The sequence below is a fragment of the Scatophagus argus genome, chromosome 10 (genome assembly GCF_020382885.2).
Source record: "Scatophagus argus isolate fScaArg1 chromosome 10, fScaArg1.pri, whole genome shotgun sequence".
Classification (NCBI taxonomy): Eukaryota; Metazoa; Chordata; class Actinopteri; family Scatophagidae; genus Scatophagus; species Scatophagus argus.
This window is the reverse complement of record NC_058502.1, coordinates 12036663-12056066: the sequence shown is the minus strand read 5'-3', so window position 1 is coordinate 12056066 and position 19404 is coordinate 12036663. Positions and strand designations below refer to the sequence as shown.

General features: G+C 41.0%; 1 protein-coding gene across 3 annotated transcripts in view; it reads left to right on the top strand.

Annotated features, from left to right (window-relative positions):
- LOC124065556 (Kv channel-interacting protein 2) overlaps positions 1-19404 on the top strand; it is an 81342-nt gene that overhangs the window by 51517 nt on the left and 10421 nt on the right. Inside the window, exon 1 of one of the 3 annotated variants that reach the window (XM_046401004.1) lies at positions 2928-3103. The exons of 1 other annotated variant lie outside the window; for it this stretch is intronic. In XM_046401004.1, the coding sequence (XP_046256960.1) occupies positions 2944-3103 (160 nt within the window). In that variant the 5' untranslated portion in view covers positions 2928-2943. Of the gene's footprint in view, positions 1-2927; positions 3104-19404 lie in introns of those variants that run through there. One more of the 3 variants, XM_046401006.1, reaches the window with a different exon arrangement.

Genomic DNA, 19404 nt, shown 5'->3' with positions numbered 1-19404 from the left:
CCCACTGTGTGTGCGTGTGTGTGTTTGTGTGCCTGCTGTGGAGCATACTAATGGGTGCCATAGCCTGCACAGCCATGATAATGAGTTTTGTCATGTCCACAAGGTCTGGTAATATCAGAGAGACAGCAGCGCAGAAACTTAACTGTGTGTAGTGCAGAGCGTGCTGCGCTGTGTGTGTGCTCAAATGTTAACGTGTGTCATATGTATGCTGGATCGATACCTACAGCGGCCCACAATATAATAGATGAAATGGGAATGTCTGTCTGTGTCGTTTTTACCAATACATTGAGCAGAGTGAAAATAGATGTGGAAGGTGTGTGTGTGCTGCTTTGTGTGGACCCAAACCTGGGGAATTGATGCTATGTGTTGTGTCCATGACGACAGCCCCTCTCTCTCTCTCTCTGTCTCTCTCTCTCTCTCTGTCAGTCTATTTCTCTCTCGCTCGCTCTCTTTGGTGACAGTTGACAGGTTTAACACAATGGAGCGTTTGACTCTGCCTGGCTGTCAGAGACAATCACAGCTTTCACTGCTTTCCTGTCTCCTCTCCTCTCTTCTTTTCTCCTCTCCTCTCCTCTCCTCTCTTCTTTTCTCCTCTCCTCTCCTCTCCTCTCCTCTCTTCTTTTCTCCTCTCCTCTCCTCTCCCATTTAGTTCCCTGTAATTAAAAAACAATTAGCCATTTTAATAGCATCTCCAGTCGTTATACCTCATTCCTTAATGTAAACAATTGGTTGCACATACTCATAAACTAAATAGCCCATGCACTGGTACAGATTCCTGATATTCATCTAACTCGTGTGTGATTGTGTGCTTTAAAGGCCGTTGTTCTGGTTGTTCTTCATCAGTGTGCTATCCACCCTGTGTGACTTTGCAGGGTATTGTGTGTGCCGCACAGGAAGGTTTGTCCTTTGGTATAGGTTGGATCATTTTGTTCCTTTTGATGTGCTGCTGAATCAGCTCCACGTATCATTGTCCTGTTGTCCACTGAGACAAACAAACGTATGAGCATAGCAACAGCATTCTTCCTTAACTAGAGTAAGTCAGAATGACCAGTGATGAATTCAGCTGGCACTTGCTTCCTGAGGGGATGTTGCACATGCTGTTATGGGGAGATTCTTTTGTATTCTACATGCATGCATTTCAAAGTGTGAAGTCAGATGTTTTGCTCAAGGTCTTTTACCTGTGACGTGGATTGAACCTGTAACGCTTCACTTATTACTCCATCTTGCCAAGCACCAGAGCAGCCAGCCACATGCCAGGCTATATATGCTGCTCTTAAAGGTTCAGCCAAGGATTTGCTGCTGATGAGATGATGCTGAGGCTTGGCGCCAACTCAAAACTGCTCTGTGATGTTATCAGTTTAGTGGATATGCAAAGAACATTTGAAAGTCGTGGGGAAAAAAAAAGCTTCATAGAACCATCGTTCAGAGGATATCCTGCACATAAAAGTCTGAATGAGAGAAGTGTGTATGTCTTTAAATTATATGTAAATACTTTAATCTACACTGACCTCAAGTGGAAGCTGATTGAAGTTGCACTTCTTTCACTGAATGCCCAGTGACTCTGGTGAGTGTGTCTCTGCACGGGAAAGGTGACTTTCACACACTGTTTTTCTATATTGTGATTCCTCTCTGCAGCCTTGACTTTTCCTCATGCATCCTCAACTTTTATATATATTTTACAGTTCAGACTACTGTATTATTTTGTAATTCTCTTTCCTCTCTTGCAGTCTGTCAGACCCGACACAGCCCTCTTTCCCATTCTCTTTCTTCTCTCCCAGTAGGTTTCTAGCCATCCAGCACCTGCTCGCTGGCACTGTGAAATTCAAAGTTCACTCACTCTGCATTTGATTTGTGGTATAAATAATATATTGTTTATTTCAAACCTTGCATACAGGACTGTTTTTGTACTTTTGTGTGTTCTTTCAGACTCAAAAATTGGAACTTTCCTACGATCTTATCCCTGTATCTTTAAAACAGCTGTGTTGCTGTTTACTGTAGCTGCACATGTTGTTTGTATGCTGTGCAGGCCCACCCCTGTCACTGTTCCACATGTATTGTGTCTTGTCGTGAGCATAACAGAAACCAGTGCAACATCACTAATTTAAGAGACATACTGTCAGGTCACAGACTACATAAATGAATGACATAAAGGGCCTCATTCAGACTGTCTGAAAATAGGCACCATTTTTTGTCAAGCACAATAGCAGCGAGATCATGAGGGGAAAACTCAAATGCCTTATCAAAACAGGTGGTGCCTGATGATGTGTTTTTCATGTGTATGGGTGTATATCAGCGGTGGAAGAAGCAAAGGTAGTAATACGATGGCGCAGAAATACTCTGTTACAAGTAAAAGTGCTGCATTCAGCAGTTTACTTAAGTAAAAGTTCAGAAGTATCAGCATAAAAAGTATAAAAATAAAAGTACTTATTACATAGAATAATTTATTAATTTTTATAATTTAGAACAATATATATTTCTATTGAATTATAGTTATTGTTGGATGTACTTTTACTATAGGTATATATATCTGTAAGCATATACTATATGCAATACTTTAATGTTGCAGCTGGTAAAGGTGGGGCTGCCAGGTGGCTTGTGAATTTTACCAAGGGATCAGTTAAGTCTTTATTCAGTTTAATGCATCATTAGGTATTTGTTGATCATATTTTTAATCATTAGATAATGAATTAATATTTTCATGCATTCTATTTATTATTTTGCAAAATAACTAGAAGCTACAGGCACCACAAAGATGTTGTGGGGTTAAAAAGTCCAATATTTTCCACTGATCTGTAGAGAAGTAGCGGTATACAGTAGCAGAACATGGAAATACTCGAGTAGTACAAGCACAAACTGTTATGTGTATGGTTACGCCCACAGAGGGAGGGGAAACACAGCTGGTCCACTGATTATCTCTGACATTAGTGTTCCTCTAACACACACATGCTGAGTGGTGATTGTGATCCCTCACCTGTGTTGGGTATGTCGTTTCATAAGTCTGATCTGGTCGTCCAGAGCGGCTCTGAAGAGAGCAATGGGGGTCTTTATGCACTTATCCTCATGTCCATATTCCCACTGTATTACTGGTTGTTTAGGAGTAAAGGTGAGTGGATTTTTTTTTTTTTACATTTTCAAGACACTGACTTGACAAAAGTAGATCTATCAGTGAAGAAGCTGTATATCTGAGTGTAAAATAAGTTACTGGAGCCAAAGCAAAGCATCAGTGCATTAACGGAAGGTGTTGGGTTGTTAGTAGTTAGATATTGTCTTGGAGTTTGTATGGTTGTTCATGAACTTGCGTGGAGGAAAAGTGTCCATGAGTCTGTATGCAGGGTGCAAGCAAATAGTCCAGGCCAAATCCCATTCAAATGAATGAATGCAGAATGAATGTTTCATTGTTTCCCCTTTTCAAATCATTTATATATTTACAGTATACAGTGTCCGATATGGTGTCTGATCTTTGCCCCTTGTGCCCACTAGATGTCCCACTCTAGCTTAGTCAGGATTTTAAAAAATACCACCTCCTTCAGTTTTCCAGTCCAACCGTCTCCTCTGTTGTGTTGTATTATATATGTATTGATCGTCCCTGTGGCTCAGCTCACAGTGTGACATACATGGATACTAAAGACATGTTTGGCGAGACATGCACTTTGTTATTGATGTCACACTTATTCTGTACGTTCATTTGAGCCCTCACATGAAGCCATAGCGTCACGTTCAGTTATGACCTGTGACAACTGGAGAGTGAACGTGATCTTAGTAGTCAAAACTAGTTCATCTTGGTTTTCAGAAAGCATTTGCCTTGTGTGCCTGTGATTTTTTTTTTTGTCTGTGTATTCGTGAGTTACTCTCTCCTAAGCACGGCCAGTCAGGTCTTTAAAGCTGAGATCGATAGTCATGTTCTCCAATTAGCACATTCTGTAGATTAGAGATTGTAACATGCAAGAATCGATAAAGCGAGATGCACTCATGGCAGCTTAACTGTTGTGTTTAGTTTCAACCTTCACCACTGTGGGAAACATGTTTTTGTGTGCTGCAAGATACCCAAGCTGCAGGCCTGAAGTCTGTTGGAAATTATTTCTCTACTGCTTCAAGTCACGATCTGATGAAGCTCAAATTTCAGATCGCCGATACATCAATGACATTCCCCTGCAGCCTTATGATTGACATGTACAAACAAGTGCCGAAGATATGAGCCGTAAAATATTCACTTCAATTTGTCATAAAAACCTCTGAATCCATCAGCACAAATGTGAGCAACACTCTCCACAGTTTAGCGTCTATCAGTTGACTATAGTTTCCCTTCGGTGCTCATGTCTCAAAGCATCTCTTACAGTATATTTAGCAGCAGAAGAAATTTGGAAAAATCAATGGGAGCCTGAAGGGAAAGAGAGAGGAAGCTGGGTAATTTGTGTTTTGTATTTAGAGCTGAGTGACTCTGACTGTCTTATATTATAGGTCATATCTGAGACAAAAGGCAGAGCCCAAGTTTGTGTGTGGAAAGATGTGTTGCTTTTGAAGGACTTCATTAGTCTGATATGTCTCAGCAGGGCACAAATCAAGCGAGCCACTTCAGGCACATCGTATTTAAGGGACTGTGTGAAAATTATTTGCTACTTTTGAAAAAGCACGCTCCTCCTCATTATTTGTAATATTTTGCTCTTTACCTTGGCATTTTGTCATAGCTGGACTTGACTGTAGTTCCACTTTTTTCTATGCTGCAGAAGAAAGTGAATCTCTAAGTTACTTTTGGTAACTTAAGCAAAAAAGATGTTCATCTTGTCAGAGATAACATTCAGTCATTAATATGCTTTGCTCAGATATGAACCAGATATCAATATGAAAATATTTTTATTTTAGCTTTTTTATATAATACATTTCATAAATGAATTTAATTTTTAGATCACACAAGAGTAAAAAATTGAAAATTAGCTTTTGTCGTTGTTGATAGCTCATTAGTGGTACCTATAAAAAGAGAATTCGTCAGAAGAGAATCAGAGTGAGACCGTGAACAGACCTGTTGCACTGAGTTTTGAACTTTACTGATATTTGTCCTTGTGTCATATAGAATTAGTCACGCCAACCTTGACCCTGAATATTAGTGTAAATATGTGCTTTTTGTTTGTGTAAATTTGATGAAGAGCAGAGGAGAAAGTAAAGGAGAACAGCAAAAGACTAGAGGACACATCTGCAGGTCCAATTTTCTGTTGTGACAGCCAGAATGAGGTGAAAAATCCTCCAGGAGGGGAGAGATGCTGGAGGGTAATAAAGAATAGATGCCTCTTCCCTCTGTGCTTTGCAGATAGCCACACAGATGGATCTGACCTTACTCACTCAGGCCCTTCAGTTTGTCCTTCCTTTGTTCCTTCATGTTCTGTTTCTGTCTGTCTTCTCTTACTTCTCATTACTCTCCCCTGCCACTGTGTCTCATGCAACAACCCGTCTGGCTTCTTCTTACCTTCTCTCCCTCAGTCTCTCCCCTTGAATGACAACTATTCCATAAATAAGTGGGCAGAGAAATCATTTTTAACCAACAAGTCAAGCTCAGATTTCTCTTTTTGTCCTCCCCCCACCCCTCCCTCTGTCTCTTTTGTGGGTGTGTGTGGTTCAATATTTCTCTGTTTACATTTGCTATGTCTGCAATTGGAGCTCAGCTTCAATACAGTCAGTATACATTACTGCCATAGAGTGAGGAGAAATGGGTCTGCTGTGGCGCAGTGTTTGTTTACCTTCACGCCACATATGAGCACAGTGACATCACATAAGATTAGGTTTCCTGTCACCTTGTCTGACTTGTGTGTGTGCATCTGTGTGTGCCCGTGTGTGGATCTGTGTGAGTAGACATTAGGGTGACCCACACGGTCCTCGGTGATGCTGTTTATGTGACAGACGTCTCCGTAATGAGGCATGCTGGTGTATAGCCCAGCTGAAAATCCAGGAGCAGGAATGTCAACAAACATGACCAACAGCAGAAGTGGATGCAGACGCAGCACGTTCGCCAAACACCTGCTTGTCTTGCCTCTCTCTGCCTTTTCTTTCTCCAGAAAAACAGGCAGAAAGCGGAGGAATAATTCAAAGGGGGAACATCATACCTTTTCCCGTTTCTGTTATTTTTGTAGCATAAGGCAAAGCGATACTCTCACTGGGAGTCATGCTGGGAGGGGCAGAACATCAGATGGTGGCTAAGAGCAGCGGCCTGCGCTGATTCTTGTCGATAATTTAAGTATCCCAACTTCACCTGATGACTGGCTGACAATATTAAAGTCCCCCTCTGCTCAAAAATGTATTTTTCTTACTGTTCCAACAGTTAAATGTTTGAGCTTCCCTGTGTAGAATGATATATTTGCAGAGTTTGACACTAGAAGGCTCTTTTCTCATTAACCACTGAAAGTGGAAAGTTTGTCTGTGCCTTCTGAAAATCCAATGTGAAGTCAGAGCTTACAAGCCTACGAGTTCTGGCCAAACATCCAGCCTCTGAAAGTTTAATGAGTAAACTTGAAGCCTCCAGTGCACTGTGAGAACTGACTTTTCAGTGAAGCACAGAAGAAATGTTGTTTCCAAGAATTAAAATGTGGCAATGAAAAATAACATAAATATTCATAGATTCTGAAATTTTAAATGAGGAAGGGGTAGATGACAGAATTTTTTGAGACACAAAAAAAAAGACTATTTTTACACATCTTAAAACACATCTAGAATTATCTTTTGCTGGTATTAGGTTATTATTTATATAGAAAATAATAATAATAATAATGTCACTATGTGATGGAAAATATAGAAAACTCTATAAAGACAATCATCACATCTGGTCAACACTGAACAATTTTTGTCTTGTCTTTCAACAAAGAGATGACAACGACTGCACATCAAAAAACTCAATTTTATGACTCGGTTCAGACTGAATTACTGTAATGAAAGTCAGAATGCAATACAACTGTAACACAAAATTGCTTTCATGTAAACTACTTTTGCAGTGCTCTCAATAAAATTTATATTCAGTATGATACACAATGCTACCTGAGTAGGATATGTTTCCTGCTTTTACTGCATGCATTAAGTCACATTTGACAGCTGAGCCACAATAACACCAGCATCAATGTCTGTAAAGTTATTGCATATAGCTCTTACTTCCGTTCTTATCTTTGATGTTTACTCCAAAATATGCCATTTCCTGGACCAAAGTCAAAAATCTTTTGCACTTTTTCGTTTGAAAAGTTAATGAGAAAAGGAGTTGACTGTGAGGCATGCGGGTTGGAAAACTGATACAACAATTTCCATACAGTGAAAACACTTGTATGAGATGGGACTTGAATTCAGATGAACATAAATATATTTTCTTTCCATTAGTTAAATTAGGCTGTAAACGCTGTCTTCTAGTTACCAAGGAAACCACATTAGGCAAATCAGTGGAGGTAATGTCACTGAAAAGAGAGGGCATACCTCAACCCCCCCACCCCAAAAATCTCTGTATCACTATGTGTGTGTTTGTGTGTGTATCCAGCCTACTTTCTCTCTCTCCCCCCCTCTGTCAGTTAGGTTTCTCCCTCTCTCTCTCTCTCTCTCATTTTCTATGCCATCTCCCACTCATCCTCTCCCCCTCTCTTTATCTGCTGCGTCTCCCTCAGTCACTCCCTCTCTCCCCCTCACAACACTCGCTTCCTGACAACCACTGCCAAAGGACTAGCAGGCGCAGCTCATCCCAAGTTTCCATCCCTCGACGGGAGCCTGGGAGAAGAAAGAGAGAGCAAGGAAAGGAGAATTAAAACCTCAAACTTTAGCCCAGGTGTTGTGACAGTTTGTAGCTTTGTGTTGCAGCCTGTAGCTCCAGCAATATGGCTACATCCTACATGGGATGAGAGGGGTTGACTTTTTCTTATCAGGTTAGAGTATTATATTGCATCGAAGTGGATAAAAGTGAGTAAGTAGCCGGAGGACGACTTAGCTGGGTTAAAGTTGTGCAGTTTTACAGGTTTTGCTTTATTGGCCGGACTCGGCCCAGCCCTACCCAACCTGGCTCGGTGGAGCAGCGCTGGGCGATGACAGACGGCGGTCTCACAAGATGTTGAGTCTGGATGGCTTGGAGATGATTGCTGTGCTGGTGGTCATGGGCCTCTTCATCAAAGTCCTGGAGCAGTTTGGGATGTTTGAGCCTGTTGGAGGGGAAGGTAATGGTTTTTCTCCGAGATTGGTTGGTTTAATAATGGGACAGTTGTGGTACAGTAAAAATCAAGTTCACTGATTTTAAAGGTGGTGCATGAGCTGGTACTTTCATCTGCAGTGCCCATTCCCTCTGGTCCTGAATGGGCTGCAGTCCTGTCAGGGTTTGGGTTACCAGTGCAACTGTGGCTATGCAACATACTCTCTCTCTCTCTCTCTCTCTCTCTGTCTCTCTCTCTCTCTCTCTCTCTCTCTCTCTCTGTCTCAATCTCTCAATCTCTCTCTCTCTCTCTCTCTCTCTCTCTCTCTCTCTCTCTCTCTCTCTCTCTCTCTGTCTCAATCTCTCTCTCACACACACACAGTAACTTTAGCTGTGTGTGAGGCCTCCCCTTGCCCCTGGGGTGTGTGCTTTTACCCTTTAATCGATAACACTATGGACAGAGTGGGTCTGAGTGCTGTGTAGAGGCACTCATCTCACTAAGGGAATGTCAGTCTTACACTCAGTACACGCATTAGCCTATAGCCTTTGTGTGGAGCTGTGTCAGGAGAGACAACGTGGTCCTCTCTTTGCTGCAGATCATAGGTCAACATGCTTTGTGGCTGAGAAGGCCCAGAGTGAATTGACAAACATAAGTCAGTGCAAAAGTGCTTTACTTAAAGTCTGTCACATCAGTACCCTGTAAAAGTACAAGAGCATAGTCATTAATTTGTGGTAAATCAGTAGTCAACAATACTGTCAATTAGAAGGTCAATTCACATATGTCATGTTTAATTATTACCCTCCAGCAAAATGAAATATTTATTGAATGATACTTTTACATCACTTCAAATTGCACCTGCCAGTAAGTGAGGAGTTCATTGAAAAGGTCCTTGTCCCACTCTGACTCACCCTCAGGAGCTGTCATCACACACCAAGGCCTTGTTTGGCCTGTCTTATCTGGATAACCTGTATTTTGTCCGCCCCAAGTCCAATCTACAATACCTTGTTCACACTCGCTTATCTCTTCTCTCTTAGTGACAACAGGTAAGATGGAATTTTCATCTCCATTGTGTTGTTTTCCCTCTGCTCATTTTGCAGATTGTCCTGCACACTGTGGGCACAAGGCAACAGTGTCAAGTTTTCTCCTCATGACTTGAATCTGCTCTTGTACTCTCATTTTGAGTCACTATGTGCAGAACAAACATGCTGTTTTGTGAATTAAAAACACTGTATAGTTTAAGAATTTGCTCTGGCAGATTCTTCTGGATGCTGCAATATAAGAGACAATCTCCATCCCTATTGCATCTGCTGGACTGCACCCAGTAGTGAAGGTGTGCCAACAGCCCCGTCATCTCCAAAAAGCTCGCTTTGGCAAACTGGTGCTCTCCATACACATGCATGTATGCACAAACAAACACACACACACACACTGGAAGCTCCATTTGTACTCTCATTATACTCTGAGCATCATTCTTTAGCATATTTCAACTATTCTTTATGAAAAATGGCAGATGTAATAGAGAGTGCGTGTGTGTGTGTGTGTGTGTGTGTGTGTGTCTGTGTGTGTGTGTGCGTGCCAACTCCCCCTTGAGTACTTAAGCTAATGAATTTTCTCTTTAATGGAGGAACATAGTCCAGATGGCAGAACAACTGTATTACTCAGGCTATCTGCAGAATCATGTGCTCATTGGAAGGCTTGGAAGTGATGCACACTTGATATGCATATATCTCCTCAAGCGTGTGTTTGTTTTGACCATGTGTTCTTGTGCAAAACTGTCATTTAATTGACTGACATTCATTCTCACTCATTTGTAATGTGTCCCTCCACTATACTAATCCGTCACTTCACTCTTCTATTAGACATAGACTCCTTCATTCTGCTTGACCTTTAGAGTCTTGTGTTGGCTGCTTATGTGGTGGTGTATCATTCATTTGCTTCTCTCCCAAGGTATCGATCTGCTGACGTGAGTTGACTTGACAGCAGTTGGTAGTCACTCACTGATTGTCTGCATTTTCGCAGAGCTCTTTTCCCCTTTATTTTGACATGACAAAAATAAGAGAAAACTGAAAACGTTTACAAATGTGTGTGTTTCCACCAATGGAAGTTCAGCTTGGCAAGACAAAAAAAAAAAAAAAAAAAAAAACCTAAGATATTAATTGTCTTCAAAATGCTCTTTCTTCTCCCTCTTGCCAGACTCATCTCACCAGATTCATACTGAGTCATTTTCTGGCGAGACACAATGAGACAAATAAAATGAAGAAACTGAGACTTCCATTACTTTAATGAGCTGTGTTGCTGACCTTCCGCTGATTAAAGGCACGCATACTTGCAGGTTCTCCTCAGAAAGGGAAAAATGGAGAAAAAGAGAAAGCTCTGCATGTCTGTAAAGAGGATGCATAAAGTATGCGAGAGGTGCACTCTTGTCTGGAAGTTTCTAAGGTTCTGATAGATTTAAAGCTAATGGCTAATGGCTCGAGCAATTTCCTTAGAGGTGTATGAGGTTGAAATCGAAAAGTTGTGCAATGAGAAGTTCTGGCCTGAGATGAATGACAACGTGGCTTAGATGTGGTCCTAACAACACTTTCCACTTTTCTCTTTTTAATTGATTTTAACTTACTAAAGATACTACCTAGAAGCTTAAGGTGTGGTGAGTGTGCTGCATTGAGCTGTGCTACTCCTCACTCCCTAATATTAAATTATGGCATCTTGCCATATGCACCACAGTCTTTTTCAGCCTATGATTTTAGTATAAATTGGACTGGCACTGGGCTTGATGATGTCTTGGGTGCCAGGGACAAATTCCAGTGCTGTTTCATCACTTCTGAAAGGCCTTTGATGCTGTTATGTCTCTCCTTGCCTTCATATCAGCTCTTATGGGATGTGAGCCATATGTCAAACTAGCCTGCAGAATCTAATTCTTTACTTCAGCAATGTTTTAGTTTGCTCTTTCTGTTTGATTCAGATCAGTTCCCTGGAAATTTAATGTAAGCTTATGATTCTTTTCATTCAGGTGGCACACGGTTGAGAAACAATATAAAGATCATTTGGTTTAAAGTCCTGGAGTAATGTTTATTGTTATGGTTAGGTGGTGGATAAGTTTCCAGAAAATAAATGTAAGTCTATGTAATGTCCCCAGAAGTGATGGAAACACAACTGTGTGTATGTGTGTGTATGGCAAACACTATAGTTAAAGCATCACCATGAAGGAACATCCTTACCCTTTTACAATACACAGTGCAATGCAATAACGCTCAGAAATTCATTTTTCTTGCTTAAGAGGTTATTTTGCTACAATCCAGACAGTGTGTATCTGTGTGCTTTTGTGTGTGATGCACACACAGAGAAAGTATGAAGGACGGGATAAGTGCAGGTAAATTGCGTAGTGGTCAGCAGAAGATCCATTTTTGTCCAAGCACACACACACACACACACACACTCATTGTAATTGTCCTTCAGTAGATAGGCATACTAATGGCCAATGCACTGTGCATGTGTGTGTGTGTGTGTGTGTGTGTGTGTGTGTGTGTGTTTTGCAGCACATTTAGAGTGAGCTGCATTGCTCACACTCTGCAGGGGTCTGAGGACATTAACGCTCAGATCTCATGGTATCTTATAGTGCAATCCAAATGTCATCTGAATCTTGGTGGTGGTGAGGATTATGATTATTATGAACCAGGATTTTTACAGAAATGTATTGCTCGAGGTTTTCAGTTACCAGCCGAGGAGTCATGTTTCTACTCTGTTTGGGAAAGCTGAAACAAGGGCAGGTACATTGATTCTGTTGCTTCTATCAGCAGTTTGGACAGCAAGTATCCTGGTTATGGCAAACTTTACTGTATAAACAATAATAAAAGTGCAGCGAGTGTGGAGGAGACTGTCCTTGTTGTCCTTGTCTGAGGCTTTCTCTTGCTCTGCCCCTCTGATGGCAAGCCAGCTAGAAGATGAGAACCTGTGACACAGGATGATCAGACAGGGGATATTTAATACACAACTCTCTCCATCCCCTGCCATCCCTCTCTAACTCTTTCCCCTTTCCCTATTTATCTCCCTCCTCCCTACTTTTGTTTGTTGTCTGTCTTCTTTTTTCCTCTGACTCTCCTTCCGTCAATTTGATTATATGTGTGTGTGTGTCTGTGTGTGTGTGTGTGTGAGCTGTATTTGTATAGCAGGTGCTCTGTGGATAAAAGAACAGAAGTTGTTGACGCTGCGCTGCTCTTCTTCTGACACACGTCTGTAGAAAGATGATAACATTGAGTATAAATTAATGAATTCACACACACACACACACACACACACTGCAGACATGTCCTTGAAAATATCCCTGGCTAACTTAGTGGAATTTGGAAGATTGGCATTAATACAGCTTAGCCTTGCATCTGAAGACCTTTTCCCGTATGCAGCTCAATCCTTAAATGTTTCAGCAATTTTTAATGTCACATTTCATATTCTGTCTAAGATAGTCCAGCATTTCGCAGACATAAGACATGAAATATTCTGCCATAGCTGTCATCAAATGAGAGAACCAACATTCCAACACAAAGCATACAGTGTGTATTTTTAGGTATGATAGTTTTAAAACCATTTAGGCTGCAAGTAGTGTAACTCGAAGGGATTATGTACTGTTAAGAAGCCCAGTTTCTTCAGTATATCAGCATGTATTATGTTGCAGTGGTATCTACTGATGTTAGCTTATCTTGTCTTGTATTACCATAGTAACACACAGTTTCAGCTGGGGTACGAGTAGCGTTTGCTACGTATCACAAGCTCTCTTAGTTTCCTTAGAATAGTAAATAAAATAAACTCAAAATACAGTATTGTGTGCACATTGTAACTGTGCAGACCCATAGACACAGTAGTCACAAACAAACAGTTGTCTTTTTTGTCACACTGTTGTTTAAGTTTTCTAAATTGAAATTCGTTAAACTAGACACTGAAGTTGCCAGCCATTCACTAAAGAAGGTGAATGAGAATGTGAGAAAAGTACAGACTGATTGCTGGCTTTGTGCTGCTGGCTAACAAAAGGTCTCTCACTTTAAATCTATATTCTCCTCTTCTCTCTCCTTCTCTTCCTTTCTCTTTCTCTTACACACAAAACAGACGCATGTAGTATTAACAAGGGCACGCAAGCCTTGCAGCAGGACTCACCAGGGTAAAACATTTATGTTGGGCAGACATTGGCTATTATTCTCCCAGTTTTACAACAACAAAGGAAGGCTAGAGGCTGCTGTCACTCTGCCATTGATTTAGCTGCCAATTTGTTCTTCATTCATGGCTTGATCCCAGTAAATGTTTAGCATAACTTTTCCTGCACTGCTGCCAGCTGGTTGAGTTTTACTCTTCATTCAATGTGTTCACCATCTTTTGTTCCAATATAGTAATGTTTTGTTTGGCTGGAAAATGATGTTAGATTGTTCTGTAATATAATTGGTATGACAGTAATTTACCCTAAGATTTGTTGTAGTGGTCTTTTTAGAAACAAATCTTTCAGCAGATGAAACAAAACCTTCAGAGAGCCGAGATTCAAACCCTGTTAGCTGCTAGAAAGGTTTCTTTCAGCGTTATCGACCCATTCAGGATGTTTACCTGACTTGGCTCCTGGCAGGAAACAGCAGAGCAGAGTGTTTATGATCTGATGGAAATAAGTTTAGAGGACAGTTGTGAGCAATGCAAACCCAATTAAAATTGACTGCTTTACACCACTCCAAAACACAGGATGGATTTAAAAAGCTTAAATGCAGTTGAGTGCCAGAAAAGAAGATTCAAAGTGTGACAGCTTTAATGCTGTTTTGTCTGCATAGTTTCAACTGAAAAGCATAAGAGCAAACATGAATATTACTATGTGTCTCAGTATTGTGTGAACGTGTGTGTGAAACTGTTAATGGTTTGTGATCCCTCATTAGCCTCCTACAGTTAGTCTGGTCTCTGGAGTGGAATTTAAATGAAGGACAATAGCAAAGAGAAAGAGAGAATAGACAAGTGGTGAGCAGCACTGTTGAATATGGGATTTCTAACCAAATGTTTTAGATCGCACTGCCCTCTTCAGGTGCAAAATTTAATTACTGCACTAAGTGTGGGAATGTCAGAGGATTTTAGTTTAGTGTTTGAGCCTTGGTGTTTGTCTGGCAAAGTAAATAAATATGTAAATGAAGAATAAGAAGAAAAAAGAATATTTTTTGTCACGCTGAGTGTTGAGAACCGCTTTTCCATGTCAAATTTCTGGGAAATGTTTCACATATGTTATTTAGTTGCTGAGAAAAAGAAAGACACGGCTAATCTTTAATAATTTATAATTACAAAAAAACGCCAGTGATGCTCTGTTTCGGGTCAGCATGATTCATTTGATTTGTTTTTTTTTTTTAATTGCAAATAACACAAAAATGTTATTTATTTATTATTTTTTATTGTCTTCATGCTTGAATTTCAAATATGCAAGAACAATTTGTAGCAATTTTAGAAATGGCTGTGAATTCATAATTATGTTTCAGTGTTTCCAATTCACTTAAAATGTTTGCTACCTAAACTTCATCTCCATCAACTATCATGTACACAAACAAGAAACATTGCCATGCTGAATATTCCTGAAAAATTTAGTTATTTTTCTCGCTTTCACTATAGGTGTTGTTCCTGTAGACAGAACTGATTTGTTATGCCTTGTTTCCTCAAAAGAGGAAACCTGTCTCACCTGACTGTGTGCACTTTCTAAAGAAAACCGTTCATTAGCCGTTCTGTGTAGTTTGTACTGAAATTACTCAGCCTCAGTAGAATGAATCTGTTTTTGTTCCACATTGCAGTAGTAAAAATATCCTCAAAAGCTAATGATCTATGCAAATGGATCTCTGCTTTCACTTATCTAATTGGAAACACACGAGCCAATTTTGAGCACCATTTGTCAATGACCTCCTCTGTGTGTCTCCTTCGCTGCACGTATTCACACACACACTCACACACACACACACACACACACACCCTCTTCTCTTAGACATTTTAATCAGTTTTGAGAGGAATAATTGCCCAGGTAGATGTCTAAATATGGAGGTATTTCAATTACTCTGTGTCTGGCTTCAGGCAAAATATGCCTCACAGAGACTAATCAACTAAGACTGATTAATGTTATATTTCTTTCCAATTTGAGTGTGTGTGTGTGTGTGCATGTGTGTGCATGCATGTCTGTTGAAAGGACGTCAACATCTGCAATAGATTAGCCTTCAGGCATTAGAATGTCCGTCACATTAAGACAGGAACATCTCTTGGGATGTGTTAATTGCAGACATCTTTTCCTTGTGTATATTGTATAAACAGTTTAGGCTGAAATAAGCTACTGTGGTTCATCTGTGATTTCTTGCCCTGAAGGAACCTCACTACCCTTACTAGACATTTTGAGGTGATGAGTAGAGGTCGAAGAGTTCGAAGAAGCAACATCTGACGAACTTTTCTGGAAGTTGTTTTGTGCGCTCACCACTGCGAATGCAAATGGAGCAGCATTTTTGCTCTGTCAGACACTGCATAGAGCTCATATCTGATTAAAGTCATAATATGCAGCAGTTGTTAGTTGCTGTTTGTGAACGCACCATTAAGCAGTTCAGGAGTAAGGAAGTTGATTGTTGAATCTGATTTCCCAGTTGACAAATCTGAAATGTTGGCATTTGATAACCTGGGAATGAAACTCAAAAATCAATTGTCTTTCTTCGGAATTGCAGACTCCCAGAAATATCCCGAACATGCCAAAAATAATAAGAAAATACAGGCAGAGGGCAGGGTTTCTGTACATACACCACCAGACACCACCACACACATCTAGACGATGATTATGATGATTATTAGGGATTATATTTTATAATCATCTTTTTTAACACTGAAGTGACAGATGTCATTTGGAGAACTGCATATTTACAGATATAATTGTGTATGATGGATAATTGTGTATGATGGAGGTATATTTACTTTTAAGTATGTTTAACTTTTATATCAAAAGAAGCTTCCTACTGCCTTCCAATGTGGTGATCAGTGAGTCAAATGATGTGTAAATTTGGTTGATTTTTAGTCATGATGTCTGAACTGCAGAAGTTCATTCTTGCAGAGACTCTTGTTTAGACATCTAGATTACATTATTTTTATTTCAACAGCATGACCGTATTTCAGTTTAAAGCAGCTCTTAAATTCATGCTTACATATAGCCACTGAAATGAAACGGAACTTCTGTGTGATCTAGACATCCAGTAAATTCTCTTCTTGAACGAATTTAGCCCACTGTACTTTTACAGTATTAGAGACATCTAGACATCGCCATCGCAAGTCACCAAATCAATGCACACACGGTTACAATCAGCGCAACTAAAATTTATGTTACCATTATTAGAACCGCAACCGCAACAACCCTAACGAGGTCGAAGGTCAGTGCCTTACAATATTCCTGGAATCACAAGCCTTTTTTTGTTTATTTGCAATATATTGATCTTACGTTTCTGTCTCGGCATATGACAGATATCCTAATGCTTTATATAATAGATAATGACAGACAGACACGACCAGCCTTAATCTCTCACACTTTGATCCTTGATTTGACTCTCTGACTGCAGACTGCGTTTGAGAATTTACTGGCCTGAATATGTCACTGCATTTCAGAAATTATGTAACCTGTTTAGCTAATCATGTCCATATGAGCATGCAAAATACAGGGTGATAAGATGTTTTATGTCTAATAGACGTCTCTATAGATAGCCATTTGTAAAGCAATTCATTTAATTTATTTGTTTAATGATCATTTTCTCAATTATGTTCTCTGTAGTCATCTCAATTTGCATGATTATACAGGCTCATTTGTGATAACTTCTGATCTTTCAGTGCTGTTACAAGCCCCTCTGGATCTCCCATATTATACTCAGGGCTCTTGACTGCCACAGTTGACTTTATCACATTAAATGACAGTGATTGATCGTTGTTCACTTTGAACGGCCACAGGCCCAGTGTCTGACTTTGAATGTGAACTCTGCCTGCGGCTGCAAAATCACTGATTGTTGCCATTTTGTACACCAAAGTTCACAAGTCTGCGTCTGATTAAGTGTAGATTGTTCAGTCTCACAAGGCTGCTCTAAGACCTGTGTTCCCTGAGGCTCAGTGGCTCATTTTAAATCTTGAGAATCATTAATCACACGAGAGACAGATCAAGCCCTCTGTAAGCTTCCTTGTCTCCTTCAGCTTCGTTTTACCATTTTCTGGCGTTGTAGCTGAGCTGCTTGCCAGCACAGACAGAAACGCGCACGTATTTACAATATACGATCTGAAAGACAACATGATACTTTTAAAGTGCTATGGGTGAAATATTCCCCCTCTCTCCCCCCTTAGCTTCTTGTACAGCATCTACTTCCACTTTTTGATAACAGAACATTATTGAACATTGAGCGGTGGATGAAAGTGATGGAGGACTTTGAAGATGGGTGTCATTTTCCACTTTTCTTATTTAAAGATGTGCTACTCCAACTTTTTTACTCCTAATTTTAATTCAAGACACCATCCTTCCAAAATTCACAAAACCACAAACCATCTGGGCAGATATATAGGTCAGAGTGGTTGGATGGCTTAACAAAACAAGAGACTGTGACTCGCCTGAACATTGTTTATGAACATTTCTGACACAATGTCACTATTGGTGGGCTGCAAGGTGGTTTGAATCCCGGTCTGGGACCTCGTTCCTGTCCCGAAGACGCCGCGTCCCAGCGACCCCAAGGACTACAGGCCTGTGGCCCTGACGTCACACATCATGAAGACCCTGGAAAGACTCGTCCTGGAACAGCTCCGGCCCATGGTCCAACCACTTCAGGATCCCCTTCAGTTCGCCTACCAGCCCCGCCTTGGAGTGGACGACGCCATCATCTACCTGCTGAACAGAGTCTACACTCACCTAGACAAGCCGGCAAGCACTGTGAGAATCACATTCTTCGATTTCTCGAGTGCGTTTGACACCATCAGGCCGGCTCTGCTGGCTGAGAAGCTGACAGCGATGCAGGTGGATGCCCCACTGGTGTCCTGGATCGCAGACTATCTGACGGGCAGACCGCAGTACGTACGCCTGAAGTGCTGCCTGTCAGATGAAGTGATCAGCAACACCGGGGCTCCACAGGGGACTGTCCTCTCTCCCTTCCTCTTCACTATTTACACCACAGACTTTACGCACTGCACAGAGTCCTGCCATCTTCAGAAATTTTCTGATGACTCTGCAGTGGTTGGGTGTATTACTGGGGGGGATGAGAGAGAGTACAGGACGGTAGTGGACAACTTTGTCACATGGAGCGGGAAAAACCACCTACAGCTCAATGTGACAAAGACCAAGGAACTGGTGGTGGACCTGAGGAGGACTAAGGCTCCAGTGACCCCTATCAACATCAAAGGGGACACTGTGGAGGTGGTGGAGGAGTACAAATACCTGGGGGTGTACTTAGACCACAAACTGGACTGGTGCAAGAACGTGGACATGGTCTACAGAAAGGGCCAGAGACGCCTCTACTTTCTGAGGCGGCTGAGGTCCTTCAACATCTGCAGGACGATGCTGAGGATGTTCTACGAGTCGGTGGTGTCCAGTGCCATCACATATGCCGTTGCCTGCTGGGGCAGCTGCCTGAGGGTGAGGGACACTAACAGACTCAATAGAATCATCAAGAAGGCCAGCCATGTTGTGGGAGAGGAACTGGACTCTCTGACAGTGGTGTCTGAGAGGAGGATGTTGTCCAAAATAAGAACTATACTGGACTTTCCCTCTCACCCTCTCCACAATGTGCTGATCGGCTACAGGAGCTCGTTCAGCAACAGACTCATACTGCCACGATGCACCACAGAGCGACACAGGAAATCATTCCTGCCTGTCGCCATCAAACTGTTAAACTCAGCACTGTGACGGACACACTCACTGTTTATACAATGTACATATTGGCTACTTTTACACATTGTACATACCTGTATTTTTAAATTTTCTTAAAAAATTTTTTGAATACAGTTTTTGTAAATACTACTGTACTTGAGATTTTAGTTTTTGTTAACCTTTTATTATCCTATTTATATACTCTGCACTTTTCTCCTTTCTTGGTCGGGAATACTGCATGTGCAATTGTCTGTAGAAACAAGAATTTCCCTCCAGGGATTAATAAAGGAATTCTGATTCTGATTCTGATTCTGATTCTGTGTGGAGTTGGCATGGTCTCCTTGTGCCCCTCCATCACCACCACCATAATCAAGACCAAGAACAACCAGACTAGAGTTTTTAGTTTCAGTTTTA